The sequence below is a fragment of the Phaenicophaeus curvirostris genome, chromosome 6 (genome assembly GCF_032191515.1).
Source record: "Phaenicophaeus curvirostris isolate KB17595 chromosome 6, BPBGC_Pcur_1.0, whole genome shotgun sequence".
In the NCBI taxonomy this organism is placed as follows: domain Eukaryota; kingdom Metazoa; phylum Chordata; class Aves; order Cuculiformes; family Cuculidae; genus Phaenicophaeus; species Phaenicophaeus curvirostris.
The window spans coordinates 60780692-60796152 of NC_091397.1; the positions used below are offsets into that span (position 1 = coordinate 60780692).

A 15461-nucleotide genomic window follows, 5' to 3' on the forward strand; every position below is an offset into this window, starting at 1 on the left:
ATGACTGAGAAGTCCAGTATCCTCTCCATAACCACTGAGAATTTTCTCTAATCTTAGGGAAGCTGGATTCCCTACTGTGTGAAAAGTTGATGCTCATTATAGACAAAAAGAGAAAACAATTTTGCTGTGTGTTAGGGACTGAGAAATAGGCTAGCTAATCTACAGTCTCTTCCCACTAGTTGTGATTTAAAAACTTTACTTTCTTTCAAAGGTAAACTTCTTGCAAAAAATGCCTCATGACAGCAAGGGAGATGCAAGAGAACTTTTGGAAGCCTTTTCCTTGACGGAAGTCATAGAATATTGTTTGTAATAAAAGCTAAATGAATGTCATTTAAATACCTATGTGTCATTCTAATAATTCTCTTTTTTTTTATCTTTTGGGGGTTCATGAAAATACTTTCTTCAGGCTCAGGTAAGAGTTTCTGAAATACAGAGATAACATTAACGTGCTTCCTGATTTTGCTCCAATGTTTAAGTTGTCTGTCCCTTTTTTTTTTATAATGTATGTTTGAGAAAATATGTGGAACACTGCACAAGGCATTAAAAAATATACTATGTCAAATCTATGTTCAAATCTAAACATAATACTAATGCTGGTACACAAATACATTAGCGTGATATTAAGTATCCACAATGAAAACTAAAATGAATCAGTATGTATTGGTATAGTTTACCTTGAACTCACATCTCTAGAAATACAAAACACCACACCTAGCAACATTGGGACAGAATAGTTGAGAAGTGTGAAAGACAGAAGCAAATCTGTAGCGGAGTTGTAGCATCATTTTTTAAAAAGTTATACTTGTGAGCTTGCCCAGGTACAGATTTTATGTTAGGTGTATTGTTGTTATTGGTGGAGACAGCGTAGTGTGTGTTTACTGGCAGAGAAAAACAGGAAATCTGTCATTAGATGTCTTAGCTTCTGACTTTTTGTTATTTCTGTAGTTTTCTGTCAAATATTTTATCTGTATTATTACTACAGCTTTTAAAGCAGCAAGTTTACATTTGTTATTCTTACCAATTTTTTTTGTATGATCACTGCTGCATGTTTGTCTTCCTTTTGTGCAACAAAACTGATGCTTTATGTGGATTCCAGGTGTATGAGGTAGTCCCCTGCCACAGTGACTGCAGCCAATATGTATGGGTTACTGAGCCCTGGAGTGTCTGCAAGGTGACTAATGTAGACTTAAAAGAGAACTGTGGAGAAGGTGTTCAAACGAGGAAAGTCAGGTAAAACAGTATTGCTCCTCCTTCACTTCAGTCAACTTTCACTTTCATTCACAGCTCTATTTATTTTGATGTAATTATGCATAATATATAGGGGTAAGTCCAACCATAGTATACCAGACCAGAACCCTGGCTGATGAGAATCGGAAGAGCTTCAATGAGTGCAATACAGCTCTGTCTGCTGGTTATGGATTGTGGACCTTGATTCCTTTTTTATAAACTACTGTGCATTATACTTCTTACAACTTCAAACACTGCAATGTATGATTTTAGTGCTTTTCTAAAAGGTAAAATGGTCCTCTTTCTATTTATGAAACTATGGTTTTTAAAAAAGCCTTCTAAGTACTTATACACTTGGAAATAACAGTTACACTTATAACAGCAAAAGTGGAAAACACGAATGAAGTGAAGTAAAGAGTGCACAAAGCTGTTGTTTATTGAATCTGATCTAAGCATCTTGTAGGCTTACTCGTTTTCCTAGAGCTCTAATCAAAGTTTAATTAAACTTAGCCTCACATATTATGGCACATAGCAAAGGCTGGGGTTGGTTGTTTTGAGGAGTGGGGCACGTTTAAATAGCTGACTGCAAAGTAACACACAATTTGAGATTATAAATTTGAATAAAAAGCATAATAAGAATTCAATTTGAAGAACCAAAGTGGGAGCTGTATGCAGTGTTTTCTTTTTCCCTGCCACAAGTACTTAGAAATGGGCACATTTATGAGATTTTGTTTGTAACAGAACTGTTACTTCACTCTTTACTTAAAGGTTGCAGAATTACTCTTTGCTTGATCAGAGTTAGCGAGACCACATATAGTTTTTCTCACACAGTAGCATCTAAACAGATTCCCATAAGAATTCTCTTTAAAAAGTCCCAGTATGAAAAATAAGAATAAGTGGTTATGTTGAAAAATAGACTTTGCCACTACCATCAAAGATACAGAAAGTTATTTCAGCCCTTTCAGACTAAAATGATGTAACTTTATTTTATTATCACAAACTGCTATTAGAGTACTAATGCCACAAAGCAAATATGTGCTCATGCTGTATTCTCATGTTTACTGTAGAAAAAGAAACAATTCAAAAATTAGTTTAGTCTGATAATATATTTGTGAGAAAATAATATCGTCTATTGAAAGAAGCTCAGAATATTTCCATGAGTGTGAGAGGCTTCATATTGATATGAGCTTTATCTCTTGCAATTCTGGAAAACAAACTCAAGCCTCTTAATTGGAATGATACTAGTTTTGTACTAGTTAGTCTTCTGCTGACAGGTGGAAGGGATAAGTTAGCAGCAGATTCCACAGCACTGGAATACCGTGGAATGAAGACTGTCATCTTCAGCTCTGCAACTCTGAACATATTAATTTCTCCTCTTAACTGGGCTTCAGGGATGCTAATTTAATACAATGGTAATTAAAAAGGCATATTTATAAATTACAAATTAATACTAAGAATATAAATTTTTTAAAGTTCTAATATTTCTATATTTAAAATTATCAGTTAAAGCATGCACAAAATATGTCAAAACTATGGCTGATTCACATTATTCTGACTTACTGGTAAGCTAATATCAAATAAATTGCTTGCCCAGAAACTCTCAGAAAATCACTGATAGGGAATGTCTGCATTCTGTGCATTTGATTATATGGTTGTCATCCATAAAAGTGAGGATTATATTTTTGGCTCTTCAGCTTTTCTTGGATATTCATATATCAGTACTTAGTTCTGTTACCTCAATTACTTGATGATTGTCATGTGGTGACAAAATGTTAAAATGCTTCACTGTGGAACAAAGTTACGCGACAAAATCCATGGCAAATGCCATTTATGTGCAGTTCTTTTTTTCCAGGTGCATGTTAAACACTGTGGATGGTCCTTCTGACACTGTAGAGGACTATCTGTGTGATCCTGAAGAGATGCCACTTGGTGCTAGAAAATGCACGTTACCATGTCCTGAAGACTGTGTTATGTCTGAATGGGGGTCATGGTCTCGATGTTCTTTGGTAAGAATATACTGAAGTGTAATGTTTATCATTTTAGGAGGATACTTTAAAATGTATACATGACATATTGTGCAAAGATGCTGGATTGAGCAGTGATTTACACATATAGAAATGTATATTTACTGTCATCTTTAGGCTCGTTGATAGTTGTTTGCAAATGAAGTGTTGCCAGTATTATCCATTAAGTGAAATTGTTTCAAAACACAAAATAAATGTCATCGTTTGGGGTGGGTTCTATGTGGTAGAGTAGCTTTGGCAGTGGGTTGTGAGTCTGTCTTTGAGCCTGGCTGTGAGCATCTCCATAGCAGTACAGTCGCTGTACTAAGAACTGCTCCTGTAAAGAGCAAAGTCTGTAAATTAAGGTAGAGCATAGAAAGATGGTTTTGCGTTCGCTGGCTTTTGGAATGTCAGCATCTGAATACCCAGTTTATCAGTGAAATGGTTTCAAATGCTAGTGCTGAAATATGAACTTGTTAGGAAAGTACCAAGGTTTTACCAGGTTAGAGGCTGTTTCGTCTTGGGTGGTATCAAGGTAAAACAACAGACTAAATTCTCTCTGAAAGGAAATGGTTTCTCACAGGCCACAGCCTGAGCCTTTTACCATTTGTGTTCCATGAAGAGGTTGCTTGAAAGGTTGTTACAGTGTTTCCTGAAAAAGCATCAGGATGCTAAAATACCAAAGCTGTTTCCTATCTCCCTTTCAAGCCGTGTAATGGAAGTAGCGTCCGTGAAAGGTCAGCTGAATCCCTGAGGCAACCAGGCAATGGAAAGTCTTGTCCTGCTGCAACTGAGACAGAAGTCTGCACTTTGAACAAAAACTGCTACCACTATGACTACAATGTGACAGGTATTTGTGGTGCTGTGATCCAGTGACAGCTTGAGACTCCAGCTTGGTTCATTCATCTTACAGGACAGATTTTTCAGATTTCTGTTCGTAACTGGAGGGAGCTCTGGAGCTTGTACTGAAAGCTGATTCAGGCTGTTCGATCCACACAAAATATTGTTGGAGGCTTTGCAGCTTGGGTGTAGTGTGCATGCTATAACTCCAGGAAATTTACTTCTATGATCATTTTGTGATTTGCTCAAAATCTATGCAGATGAAACCAAATGTGATCTTTACAGAAAGGCATCACGGCACTGACTATTTGCAGTAAAAGTGGTTGTTACCAAAAATGTGTAGCAGCTGAGCTCCATGAGCCTTTGCATATGTAAAAACTGCTTGAGAAAATTATTTTAGGCCATCAGAATTAGAATTAGAAGGGAGAATGGATCATTATGAGTTTTAGCTAAAATGTCTGCTACACTAATGAATTCCTTGTTTCCAGACTGGAGCACATGTCAGCTCAGTGAGAAGGCTGTCTGTGGTAATGGTATCAAAACACGGATGCTTGATTGTGTTCGCAGTGATGGCAAATCGGTTGACCTGAAGCACTGTGAAGAGGTGAGTAGGTACCTGTGAGTAAGTTGCCTTCTGATGATGCTAATTAATGCTGAGCCAACTGAGCTCTACAACATGTAACCCGTCTTTGCCAGATATTTTGCAGCGCTGTTCATGGATTGTTAAGTACGTCTGAAGTGAGCTATACCAACAACAGTGATTTTTATACAATTCCGTTCAGTTACTTTTTAGTACCTCCGTGAACGTATGCTAATTATTATGTCCTGAAGGAAATTACTTAGAAACAATAATTAATAAAGTAGAATAAAGGTAATAAATCTTAATCAGAACTCTAATCATCATTCTAATTTGATACAATTCCTGCATGGAGCCTTGGACAGCTGCCAATATCAATCATTTACCCAATGTGTTGGAAAATATTTCTCACGTGCCATTCTGCAGCTGGGCTGAATGCTAACTTCTTGTCTCCAGCTGTGCAATGCAAAAGATACCCAAGCCTCTGTGAAAAAATGTGCAATATGAATGAAATATTAAACAGAAGCATATGTGGAGAAGTAACGAGTAGAAGGGAGACCTTAAATTTTGAAAGACTCATTTTGCAAATGTTCAAATTAACTTCAGATTTGACAGCAGGAGTTTTCTGGCGTTCTGTGTGTTGGCATTAATGTTTTCAATTGCATGGAGATAGTAATGCGAAGGAAAATGGGAAGACAACACAAGTGTTGTATTAAGGGCAATCCTACATGCATTTCTGATGGAAAATAACTGAACTTGTTTCAGCTGCCATTCTTCCACCACCTCAACATCGGAAACAAAATCACTTCCTACATGGGCCTAAGGCAGAGTGGCCTCCAAAGCAGCTTTATTACCAACCCTTTTTTGTTGGACCTTCCTGGCTAGTAGCTGCTATTTGGTGTATGCCTATAAAGAAGAGACTCTTCAGAAGTGGAGAGAGTCCAGAGAACATCACGTAGCTTTTATAATATTATATCTGATCTACTTAGGCTTTTCCAGTTCCAACATCCTGGATTCCTGAAGCCGAAAGTTCTTAGCCAAGGCAGGAGTTTTCTGCTGCGGCTGGCACCCTGCTTTTGTCCCAGGTTCCTCATTCACACATAGGTCCTTGATTTATACTGAAATCTAACAATTTGATTATTTCTGTTTCAGAAAAAAAAAACACTCAGGATCTGGCTACCTACTAGCAAGTTTCTCTGAAGTTAATAGGGGAATGCATTAATGCATTCTGTTAATGTTTTAATGCATTAAGGGAAAAAAAGGAATTGGCTCTCAGGTTATTTATAAAGGACTCCAATATTGATTAATTAATACCAAGAAATTATGTAAAATACCTATCAACATAAATATTTCAATAGAAAAAAAATACGGTTTTTTAGATTTTAATGGGAAATATATTTCTTTTACCATAAAGCCAAGAAGTTATTCCTGTGTTAACCAAAGATTTTCAGTAACATTTAGAACAAATGAGTACATTTAACATTGAAATCTCATTGCAGAAAATCTCTAGAGCTTTCCTGCATTTTATAAATGAGAGTTTATTACTCAGAGAAGTAATTAGTGCAACAATATATCTCAATAACTACTTGCCATAAATGACTGGCCAACAGACATCACTGCAGTAGTCCTGGCTTTATCAGCAACCACTGTGATACAGTCTTACTAGCTCTTTTGATTTGCTAGATCATATAAAGATACATCTTCCTGCAGAAAGTCCTGATCCACTGCATAGTCATACTGTTAATACTATTTGTTGAATTATGGATGTGTAAGCAGTGGTACAATAAAGTCAAAAATAAAGTCAAAGGCTGATCCAATAACTGTGAAGAGTAAAACCTGTTAACCTCAGTAGCAAGAAAGCCAAGCTGTTCAGATATTACCACATCTTTTGCTCATGATGTGAAAACCAACTCTGTGACTTTCCAGCTTACGAGAGGAGCACAGGAATTTTAAGTGAAGTTCAAAATAAAGTGCATGTGCTTAGAAAAGCTGGTAAGAGAAAGATTAAACATCTTTGTAGTGACTTAGCAAATGAAATTTCCCCTGGGCTATCATAAAAGTTTATGCTAGATGTGTGAATAAAGCAAAGGTTTTGTTTAATTTACGTGTAGATATATTTTAAGAATTATGATTCTCATTATTATATGCAAACAAGAGAAGTCAGAATAGTTAAACCTATCCTGATCCCTAAGAAAGGAAGGCATCTGACTGCAATGTCTGAGTTCCTACATATAATATGCAGTGCAAGGAACTAATAAAAGCCATATATAAAAAACCCCTTTGTGCTGTCTTTTGACTGTCACAGTCTCCAGGTATGAGCATCAGCATAGTTAAATATTAACGTTTTTTCTGAGCCCATGTGTTCTGGTTTCGTAATGCATCTATATGAACTTGTTTGTTTCAGTCAATCAGCTAAAGAAGCAAGCCATTCATGCTGATTACTGCCAGGATAAATCAATTTCTAGCGCCTATTTCCAAGTCTTCGTTATGTTAGCATAGTTCCCTTCAAATTTTCAAGGCACAAAAATACTGGATTACTTGGTCTCTATACAAAATTAGCACATCATGAAGAACCAGGCTTGTCTTTATTTTGAGTATTTGAAAATCTAATCACCTCAAACAAGCTAGTCCTGGCCGTATCCATATTTATGGACTTATTTTTATCATTCCCCTTGAACTAAAGATCAGAAAAGCCTAGAAACCAGCAGTTGGTCTGCATTAGAAATCAAACTTTTCTGTTTTATTGGCAGATAGTCTGCTTGTCAGATTATATGATTAACCTCCAGCAGAGGTTAATCTGCAGTGCCAAACATTCCTATAAACAAATACAGATACTTTTTGTGGATCACGGGATGTATAGAGCATGCTGGTCTGGCACCCTGCTGCTCCTCGTGTGTGACCGGGAGTACAGGTTGCTCAGCGGTAGCTTTCAGTATAACTCCTCCAGTATTTGCCATTCTCAAATCAGAAACCACAGCTCACCAATAACAGAGGACCTTTCAGGTAAGACAGCTACTGAACAATGTTCCAGGTGTTTTCTAAGCTCTTCAAGGTGAGTTGTGGTTCATCAATTGAAGGAACAAGAGGGAGGAGAGAAGAACATGTGGTTAATATCAAATTGCAGCCTGCAAGTTGTTCCTCAAATCTATTTCGGCAGCACTTTAGTATCTAAGACATGAAAATGGCATTTCACTGGGTGTAGTCTGGCCTTCAGCTTTCTCCACTTCACTTCGATATATCCCTTGGGCTTTTCCTTCTCTAGCAGGCAAAGCCCAGCTGAGAAGGCCAGTCTTGAAAAAGGGAAGTTGTGTTTCTGTAATTGACAGGAATCAATTCAGCCAGATATAAAGCCTTTAATCAGAAGATTTGACCCAAATATTGACTTCAAAGATGATTCTCTAGTTTCCTAATAAACCACATTCCAGTTTATCCAAAGCTTTCAGGTGTTGCCTGCATGCAATAGATGGATAATCAAGGTTGTAATGTACCACAGAGAAAAGCCAATAAATTGTTCTTTGATATATAAAACAGAACAGAGGTCTAAAACCTCATTTGTCTCAGTAAATGGTACTGCAAATACAAATATAAGAATTGATGAATCTATCAGGATAAGGCATTTCCAGTACTTGTGGTAGTTTATTTATGGAGGATTTGTTAATGTTGTGCCTAATTATTGCTCTACACTTGCAGTTAGTAGGAGAAATAGTGGGGTTATTTCCTTTTTGAAGTCCTAACTGCTGGTTTTATGTCATTAACCTTTCCAGTCATTAAAATTAATAGGTTTTGAAATATCTAGTTTGTTTTAAAATAAAAAAATAGTGGGGATTTTATCTGCTTAAAGATATTCACAACCTCCTGGGATTCTGAAGTGCCTCAGTGGACAAGGAGGCACAAGGAGGGCCAGTGGACAGTCTTTTATGCTGGGAAGCTGCTGTTTATATTGGCAGGATTGATTTTCTTTCACATTTTATATCATACACACTATAATCAACCTATCCTTTTAACTCATTCTGAAGCTGTGCAGGCTGCAGGGATTATTATTGTCATGTGAGTATTTATGCCATCAGTTGTAGGCCATCGCTCATCATATATTCTCATGTTTGTTAGTGTAAATATCTCTTTTCTTCCTTGGATGGGGAAAATCTGGAGCACAGGAGTTTATAAGGACATAGAAATGGCTTTACAGGATCAGACCAAAGGACCACAGAGCCACTGTGTTGCCTTCAAGCACAGCTACAAAACTCTTCCTTCTCTGGGGTAGTTCCATCATTTGTTAGTGTTAGCTGACTCTTGCCTAGAGAAGAGCTCAGTACAGAATGTATTTTGGGGAAAACATGTGAGTTGGGTTATTTCCTGCGTCCCCTTTTCTCATTCTCCTCCAGCAGTTCCAGCTTTTACTTTAGGGGTGTTAGATTATTCTGCTTTTTGCAAAGCTTTTCAGGAATACATGCAAAGCCATACATTTTTAGAACAAATTATTGTCAATGTGATGTCAATATTGTTGCATACAGTCGAATGGATAGCATAATATGTGTAGTAAACTTACACACCACATCAGGAAAAAAAACAAGAGAAGAAACAAGCAGATGCCTAAAGAAGAGTAAGAACATATATGAGTTTCCATCTACATCCCTCACAGCCTCTACCTGTTTTCTTCTGCTGCACAGCATTTGCCCAATGTGGCTTCCATGTGTTTAAACCTTCAGATTTCTCTTCCATTAACATATTCAGTCTCTCTTGAACTCCTGTAAACTCTTTGCATCTGCAACATCTGACAAATAAACTGTCTATCCAATACATCCTCCTCCTTCCGTTAGTTTTGAATGTGACTTCTAGCATTACTGGAATTCAGCTGTTGATAGTGCAGTATTTTTAATGTCCTGTTTCAAAATAGTTTATTGATACTTTATATGTTACTTTGTCCTTTACCTGTTGTAAAAAGTAATACTGTAGAGCTGTAACCCTCCATTTATAAGCTCTAATTTAGAAAATAATTGATAAAAATAGTGTTTAAGCATGTATTTAAAAATCAGCGTATGCATTAGGACTATATTGTAGAGAGGTTTTAAAATGTTATAATTGTGTTAATTTTTATTTATTATGACTCCATAGTTCCTTAAAGCTTTAGTTGTCTCAGAATGACCATATCGAAATGCATACCTGCATCAATGACACTGAGCAGGTGTTACAAGCTAACCACTGAATATTTTCTTTTAGCTTGGTTTGGAGAAGACATGGCAAATGAATACATCCTGTGTGGTGGAATGTCCTGTAAACTGTCAGCTCTCTGACTGGTCCCCTTGGTCTGAGTGTTCTCAGACATGTGGCCTTACAGGTCAGTATGTACCTTTGGCTTATTTTAAAAGCTGAGCTTTTTTCTCTTTTTTTTAATAAACAAAATAATATCTCAGAACTGGAAAATGTAGCTAGCTAGGAAGAGTTATGGGCATCTTGATTAGCCTTATTCATGGAAATAATGTGCTTCAGTGAAACTTTACTCACTGCAGATAATGAAAATTTGACCCAGAACAGTTTCTGACTCCAGGAGCAAAGAATGATGATCTCATGAAACAAAAATAAACTCTGATGTGAATATTTATTTTTCAGCCAATAGATGCAAGGAGAGGAGGGAGGGATTTCCTCCTATGTTTCATCAGTGGTTAGTTTAGAGCAACTAAGATTGTTGAAGAGCACAGTAATTAGAACCAGCAAATTTACTCGTCACAGAATTCCATTTTTTAAACACTGAACAAAGACAAGGGGACAAATAACTTTCAATGTGATCACATGAATTTGTTTTTTTCCAAAATGTGGCTAACCACCATCTAAGGATTTTTAAAACAAATTATGTCAGGGAATGGATATCAAAGGCACATTCTAATTAGGGAGGAACTCATTATTTATTTGCATTCGTATGTCTCAGTATAAGGACCTGAAAGCACTATTGTGCCAGGTATACTCAAAGAAGAGGGTAGAAACCCATCTATGAAATGACTTCATTTTCTAATCACATCTGGAGCAGGTCGCTACAAATTTTGGATGGTTAGCAGGGTATGGAATTCAGTTTCAACTGCTGGACTCAGAGTGAAAGGATATTATCTCTCTTTGTGTTCCTCTGAGATTGCACCACTGAGAATAAGTCTAGGCAAAAACATCTGAAAGCTCTGGCCACTTCAGGATGCCAACAGAAAGACCTATGGATTTTTAAATGACAACAGTTGATACTGCAGTATCTAATAACTGAATAATGTTTTAGTTCTTTGAGCTTCTCTCAAAGAATGACTTTACAATCAAATAATGTACACTTCTATATTCAAAGTAATCCCTGGAGAATGAGGATTGAAGCTCTGTTGAAGGCTGAAGTATGTTGCCATGTTTTCCTTACAAACTTCTGTTTATATACAAGACCTGAAAAACTGACTAATATTTTTTCTGAATGAGAATTATTGCTGCCATGGTTTTTTTTTTCAAAAGGTAAAGGGCAGTCACTATATGAAATACCTGTGTTTTCCAATTATAGATTTTTTTTTTTAGAAAAACTTACCTAAATAGTAATGTAAAACAGCTTTCAAATCTTTAGTGTTTTTAACAGATGATAACCACCTCACACATAAGCCTTGAAGCTGTGATTTTCCTGTCAGGCATGAAGTTTTAAGTAACTGCTGTTCTTCAAGAAGTAATAAATACCTAATAAACCCAGTGATTACAGAGCTGAACCACTTCTGTGCATACATGCAAATACCCATAAAGCTGAGGAAGAATTCTGTATAGAAGAATTCTGCTTGTTGCTGCTGTTTGGGTTTTTTACTCCAGGATTTTTCAAGAAAATCTTCTTTTCTCCTGTGACATCCCAGTTGGAGCAGCTGGAAATCCAAGAATGATGAGGCTCCACTTGACAAATGACTTTCTAGGTAGCTGCAATGAGCACAGCTGTTTCTGAGATTGATATAGTTCTGCTGCTGCATCGTGGATTCAGTGACTTGCTCTCAGTAAAAAAAATCATGTCAATTCTAAATGCATCAGATTGAAACGTGGAATTAAAGATAAATTGATTGGGCAACTAACACAGGGTGTTATGTAGGTAAATCTATGTAATGCCTCAGTTTATTATAAGCCTCAGTATATAATTTAAATATATACCTTGTACTTCAGACTTGATTCATATATTTGTCTGCATAGAAATTAAGATACCACAATTATGTTAGTTTTGTGGAAACCTTTACGAGGAGCCAACTCTAGAGCAGCCAGTGTACCACTGCTTCTGGCACAAAACAAATCTTTTTGTTATATCACAACCTCTCTGTAATGAAGCACAATGATCTAATGTTTACTGCAAGATAAAAGAAGCAAGAGTTGCAGAAAAGATAAAAATGTCTACCTCTTTCTGTTTATGTAAGTATTTGAAATGAACTTGTATCTCGATGATGCTGGGTAGCGTGCTACTCATGGTTGAAGAGAAGATTAATGTTGGATAAGCCTATTCTATTTTAATTTTCTTCGGGCCTGAGTGAAGAATCCTCTATATCCGACACTATCTGCATGTCACGTTATCCAGACAGACAGCGAGGGAAGGTTGCAAGCTGTTCCTGGTTGCTGGAATCAGATAATCATGGGATACGTGATTCTGCATTAACTCAAGGAAGAGTAGAACATATTGATCTCTTCTGGCAGCAAACTCCAGATGAGGAGCCGGAATCTCCACTGAAGTGTCACAAATGTATTGCTGCATTTAGAAAAAGTATTTTCCCCAGGCTTCTGAACTAGGAAATTACTACTTTTGTTTGCTGCTACAGAAGCAATCTGAAATCCTAATCAGACATCCTCCTGCAATTCCTGTAATATAAATGATAGAATATAAAATGTCTGACTTAGAAAATATAAATCTGTGTAACAGACAAGAGCCAGCAGATCTGCTTTGCAATCCAATTTGTCAAATATGGAAAAAGTTACTTTATTCATACACAAAGCTTTTCACCAAAATAGAACAATATTGAGTAATAAATCAGTCTAAGCACTTTGCTGTTAGTTATATTGCTGTTTCTTATTTACAGGGAAAATGATCAGAAGAAGGACCATAAATCAGCCATTTCAGGGTGATGGGAGGCCTTGTCCATATCAGATGGAGCAATTCAAACCCTGTCCAGTAAAACCTTGTTATCGATGGCAGTATGGTCAATGGTCGGCATGCAAAGTAGAGGTAAAAGCTATATGGGATTTTTGAGGTTATGGAGCTTGTATATCTAGGCGTATTTGTGATATGCTTGGGTACCTGCTTCATAACACTGTAAACAATTTGCTTCCATCTCTCTTTTACAAAACCTAAAGATTTATTCTTAGAGTTCATATTTGTCAACAGATACAACAATATCCTACAGATATTCAAAGTATAAATGTAAACTTTGGTACCTGAGCAGCATCTTTGCTAATAATTTAAATCCTTCTATTGTAAAAGAATATCTGTGGAAATAAATTGGCCTCCTAGAAGAGATCTCCACTTGACATACTGCCATGGTTGCAGTTCATAAGCATAATTAGCTCTATACTTTAAGAAACAGTTTTAGTAGCCAGCAGAATTTTTTGTTTCTTTTTGTTTGTTTGCTTTTTTATTTCAGAAGTGAAGAACAATGTCTTTTTTTGTTTGTTTATTTCCCTGACCCTACTGGAATGAATGAGTAGTTTAGCAAAAAATAGTAGGAAACAGAGTGACAGGTAGCTCAGATCTAGCGTTTTGGCACATTCTTCTACCCAGCATCCATGTATGTTCTCCTTCCCCAGGATGCTCAATGTGGAGAAGGAACACGAATGAGGAACATTTCCTGTGTGGTTTTTGATGGATCAACTGAAGATGTTGGCAAAGTAGTAGATGAGGAATTCTGTGGAGAAATAGAGCCTATTATAGATGGTAATAAGAAGATGATACTTGAGGAAACTTGCACTGTCCCTTGTCCAGGTAACGAAGCTATCCAAATAAATGTTGCATTTGAAGATTGGTTGGATATCATTACGGTTATCAGTGCCTAGAATTAGCCTCAGGCAATTAGATCTTTTTCACATGCTTTACTGATTGGTTTCATCTATCAAATGACCAACGAAATTACTTTCTGTTAGTGGCTTCATGACAATAGATCAGTTAGAAAAAATACTAGGTTTAAAATTTTACAAAGGGCATGTCTCAATCAGAGATTGTACCTAATAATATTTTTTTTTCACAAAATCTTTTGGAATAAAACCTGTGTTTAATTCTATAAGAACGAGTGCCTAGGTCTCCTAACAGCTTTATCAATACCTTGAACAGTGGCTAAGAAATTAATGCCTTTTACAGGTATCTAACGGAGCTAAGTTAGGGAATGTTATTTTTTTTTTTAAAAGGCTGTTCCAAATGAAACTAATGTTTTTGTCTCTGAGAAAATGTGTTTCTAGATGTTTAACTTGCTGGATTTAATATGAACTATCATTGCCCTTGTAAACCGAATCCAAAAGAGATTTTATAAATGATCGGGTCCATGACCCTTAGACTGAGAAGGATTAAGAGCCTATAGCAGCTATTTAATTTCCCGTAAAACTCCTCCAGTTCATTTTAAACATTTATAGAATTTTAAGTATATTGCTGCTGTTTAATAGCGTCATTAGTGAATCTATCTTCAGAAATAGTGAATAACTCCTTAAGTTCCAATGTCGCTATCATTCCGTACCACTACTGGTTTTGATCTCTTGCAACTCTCCTCTTCCTCAGATATTTTTTTCCAATTCATTTCAGATTGGACTGAATATAAAGTTGCCTCAATAAATAAAAAATAATAAAAAATGGAGAGGCGCCTGTCACTGCTCTGTGCACAGCATTCCAATTGCATGATTTTGGCATATTTTTATTTATTAAATGAAAAATGGAAGAGTAAAAAGATTGTAGTTATATTTTATTGTTTCTCAAATTTATATTAAAAAAATATATAGCTATTTACTGCTTGCTTTCAAAATTTTGCTGAGCAGGAACCTGTTCTTTAACAGTTTCACATTTAGCCAGCAAGAATAACAGCCCTGTGGGAATGTGCTAATGATATGCTCCAATTAATGTTTCCAAAAATCAGTACTTGTTTTCCTATTATATATATATCAGTTCTTCAATTATTCATGTCTTTGCATGCTTTCCTAACGTTGGCAAATAAAATTTCTTCATTAATCAGGTATCTGGTCAACATAGTACTGATTATATCTGTCATCAGTACAGTGCAAGGTAATATGAATTTTTAATAGCTCTTTCACTGAAATAATGAGAAGTAAGAGGTTTATTTATGATGTTCTGCACAGTCTAGTCCCATTTCTATAGCAGTTTTAACAAAATGGTCTCTTTGTGTTGTGCCTCAGATCTTCCTAAAATGTTCTTTAGCTGATCGTACTAATTAGTGTCATTAGTATAACTTTGCTTTTCAGTTTTAGACTATAAGGTAACATTCTACAAATTTCTGTTATCCTAATGTGAAATATCCAGAGCAGACATTTTAAACACCTTTCCATTTCTCTTTCTTGCAAAGACATGTTCCAGCAGTCTTTCTACTGTTACGAGAAATTCTGCATGAGGACAAGCAACAATTAATCTTTTTAAAACTAGACAATATTTTCTTTTTCTAACATCAATGAAGAATTGAGAACAATATATATAAGGGACATAGTGAACAAAAATAGCCTAGAATTTACAAAAATATGTGGACATCGAGTGTTGTTATGAGAGTGTTCTTATGGGTATTCAATGGGAAATTACCCTGCTTTTAAACAAATACGTTTTTGTATAATCTTTTTATTACTGTTTTCTACTGCAC

At 36.1% G+C, this 15461-nt stretch overlaps 1 protein-coding gene across 1 annotated transcript in view; it reads left to right on the top strand.

Moving 5' to 3' along the window:
- Nucleotides 1-15461, top strand: part of THSD7A (thrombospondin type 1 domain containing 7A) — a 181662-nt gene that overhangs the window by 152093 nt on the left and 14108 nt on the right. The window contains exons 16-23 of the mRNA XM_069860390.1: nt 407-412; nt 1097-1230; nt 3080-3233; nt 3939-4080; nt 4559-4674; nt 9865-9982; nt 12699-12844; nt 13423-13597. Coding sequence (XP_069716491.1) covers nt 407-412; nt 1097-1230; nt 3080-3233; nt 3939-4080; nt 4559-4674; nt 9865-9982; nt 12699-12844; nt 13423-13597 — 991 coding nt within the window. The remainder of the gene's footprint in view (nt 1-406; nt 413-1096; nt 1231-3079; nt 3234-3938; nt 4081-4558; nt 4675-9864; nt 9983-12698; nt 12845-13422; nt 13598-15461) is intronic.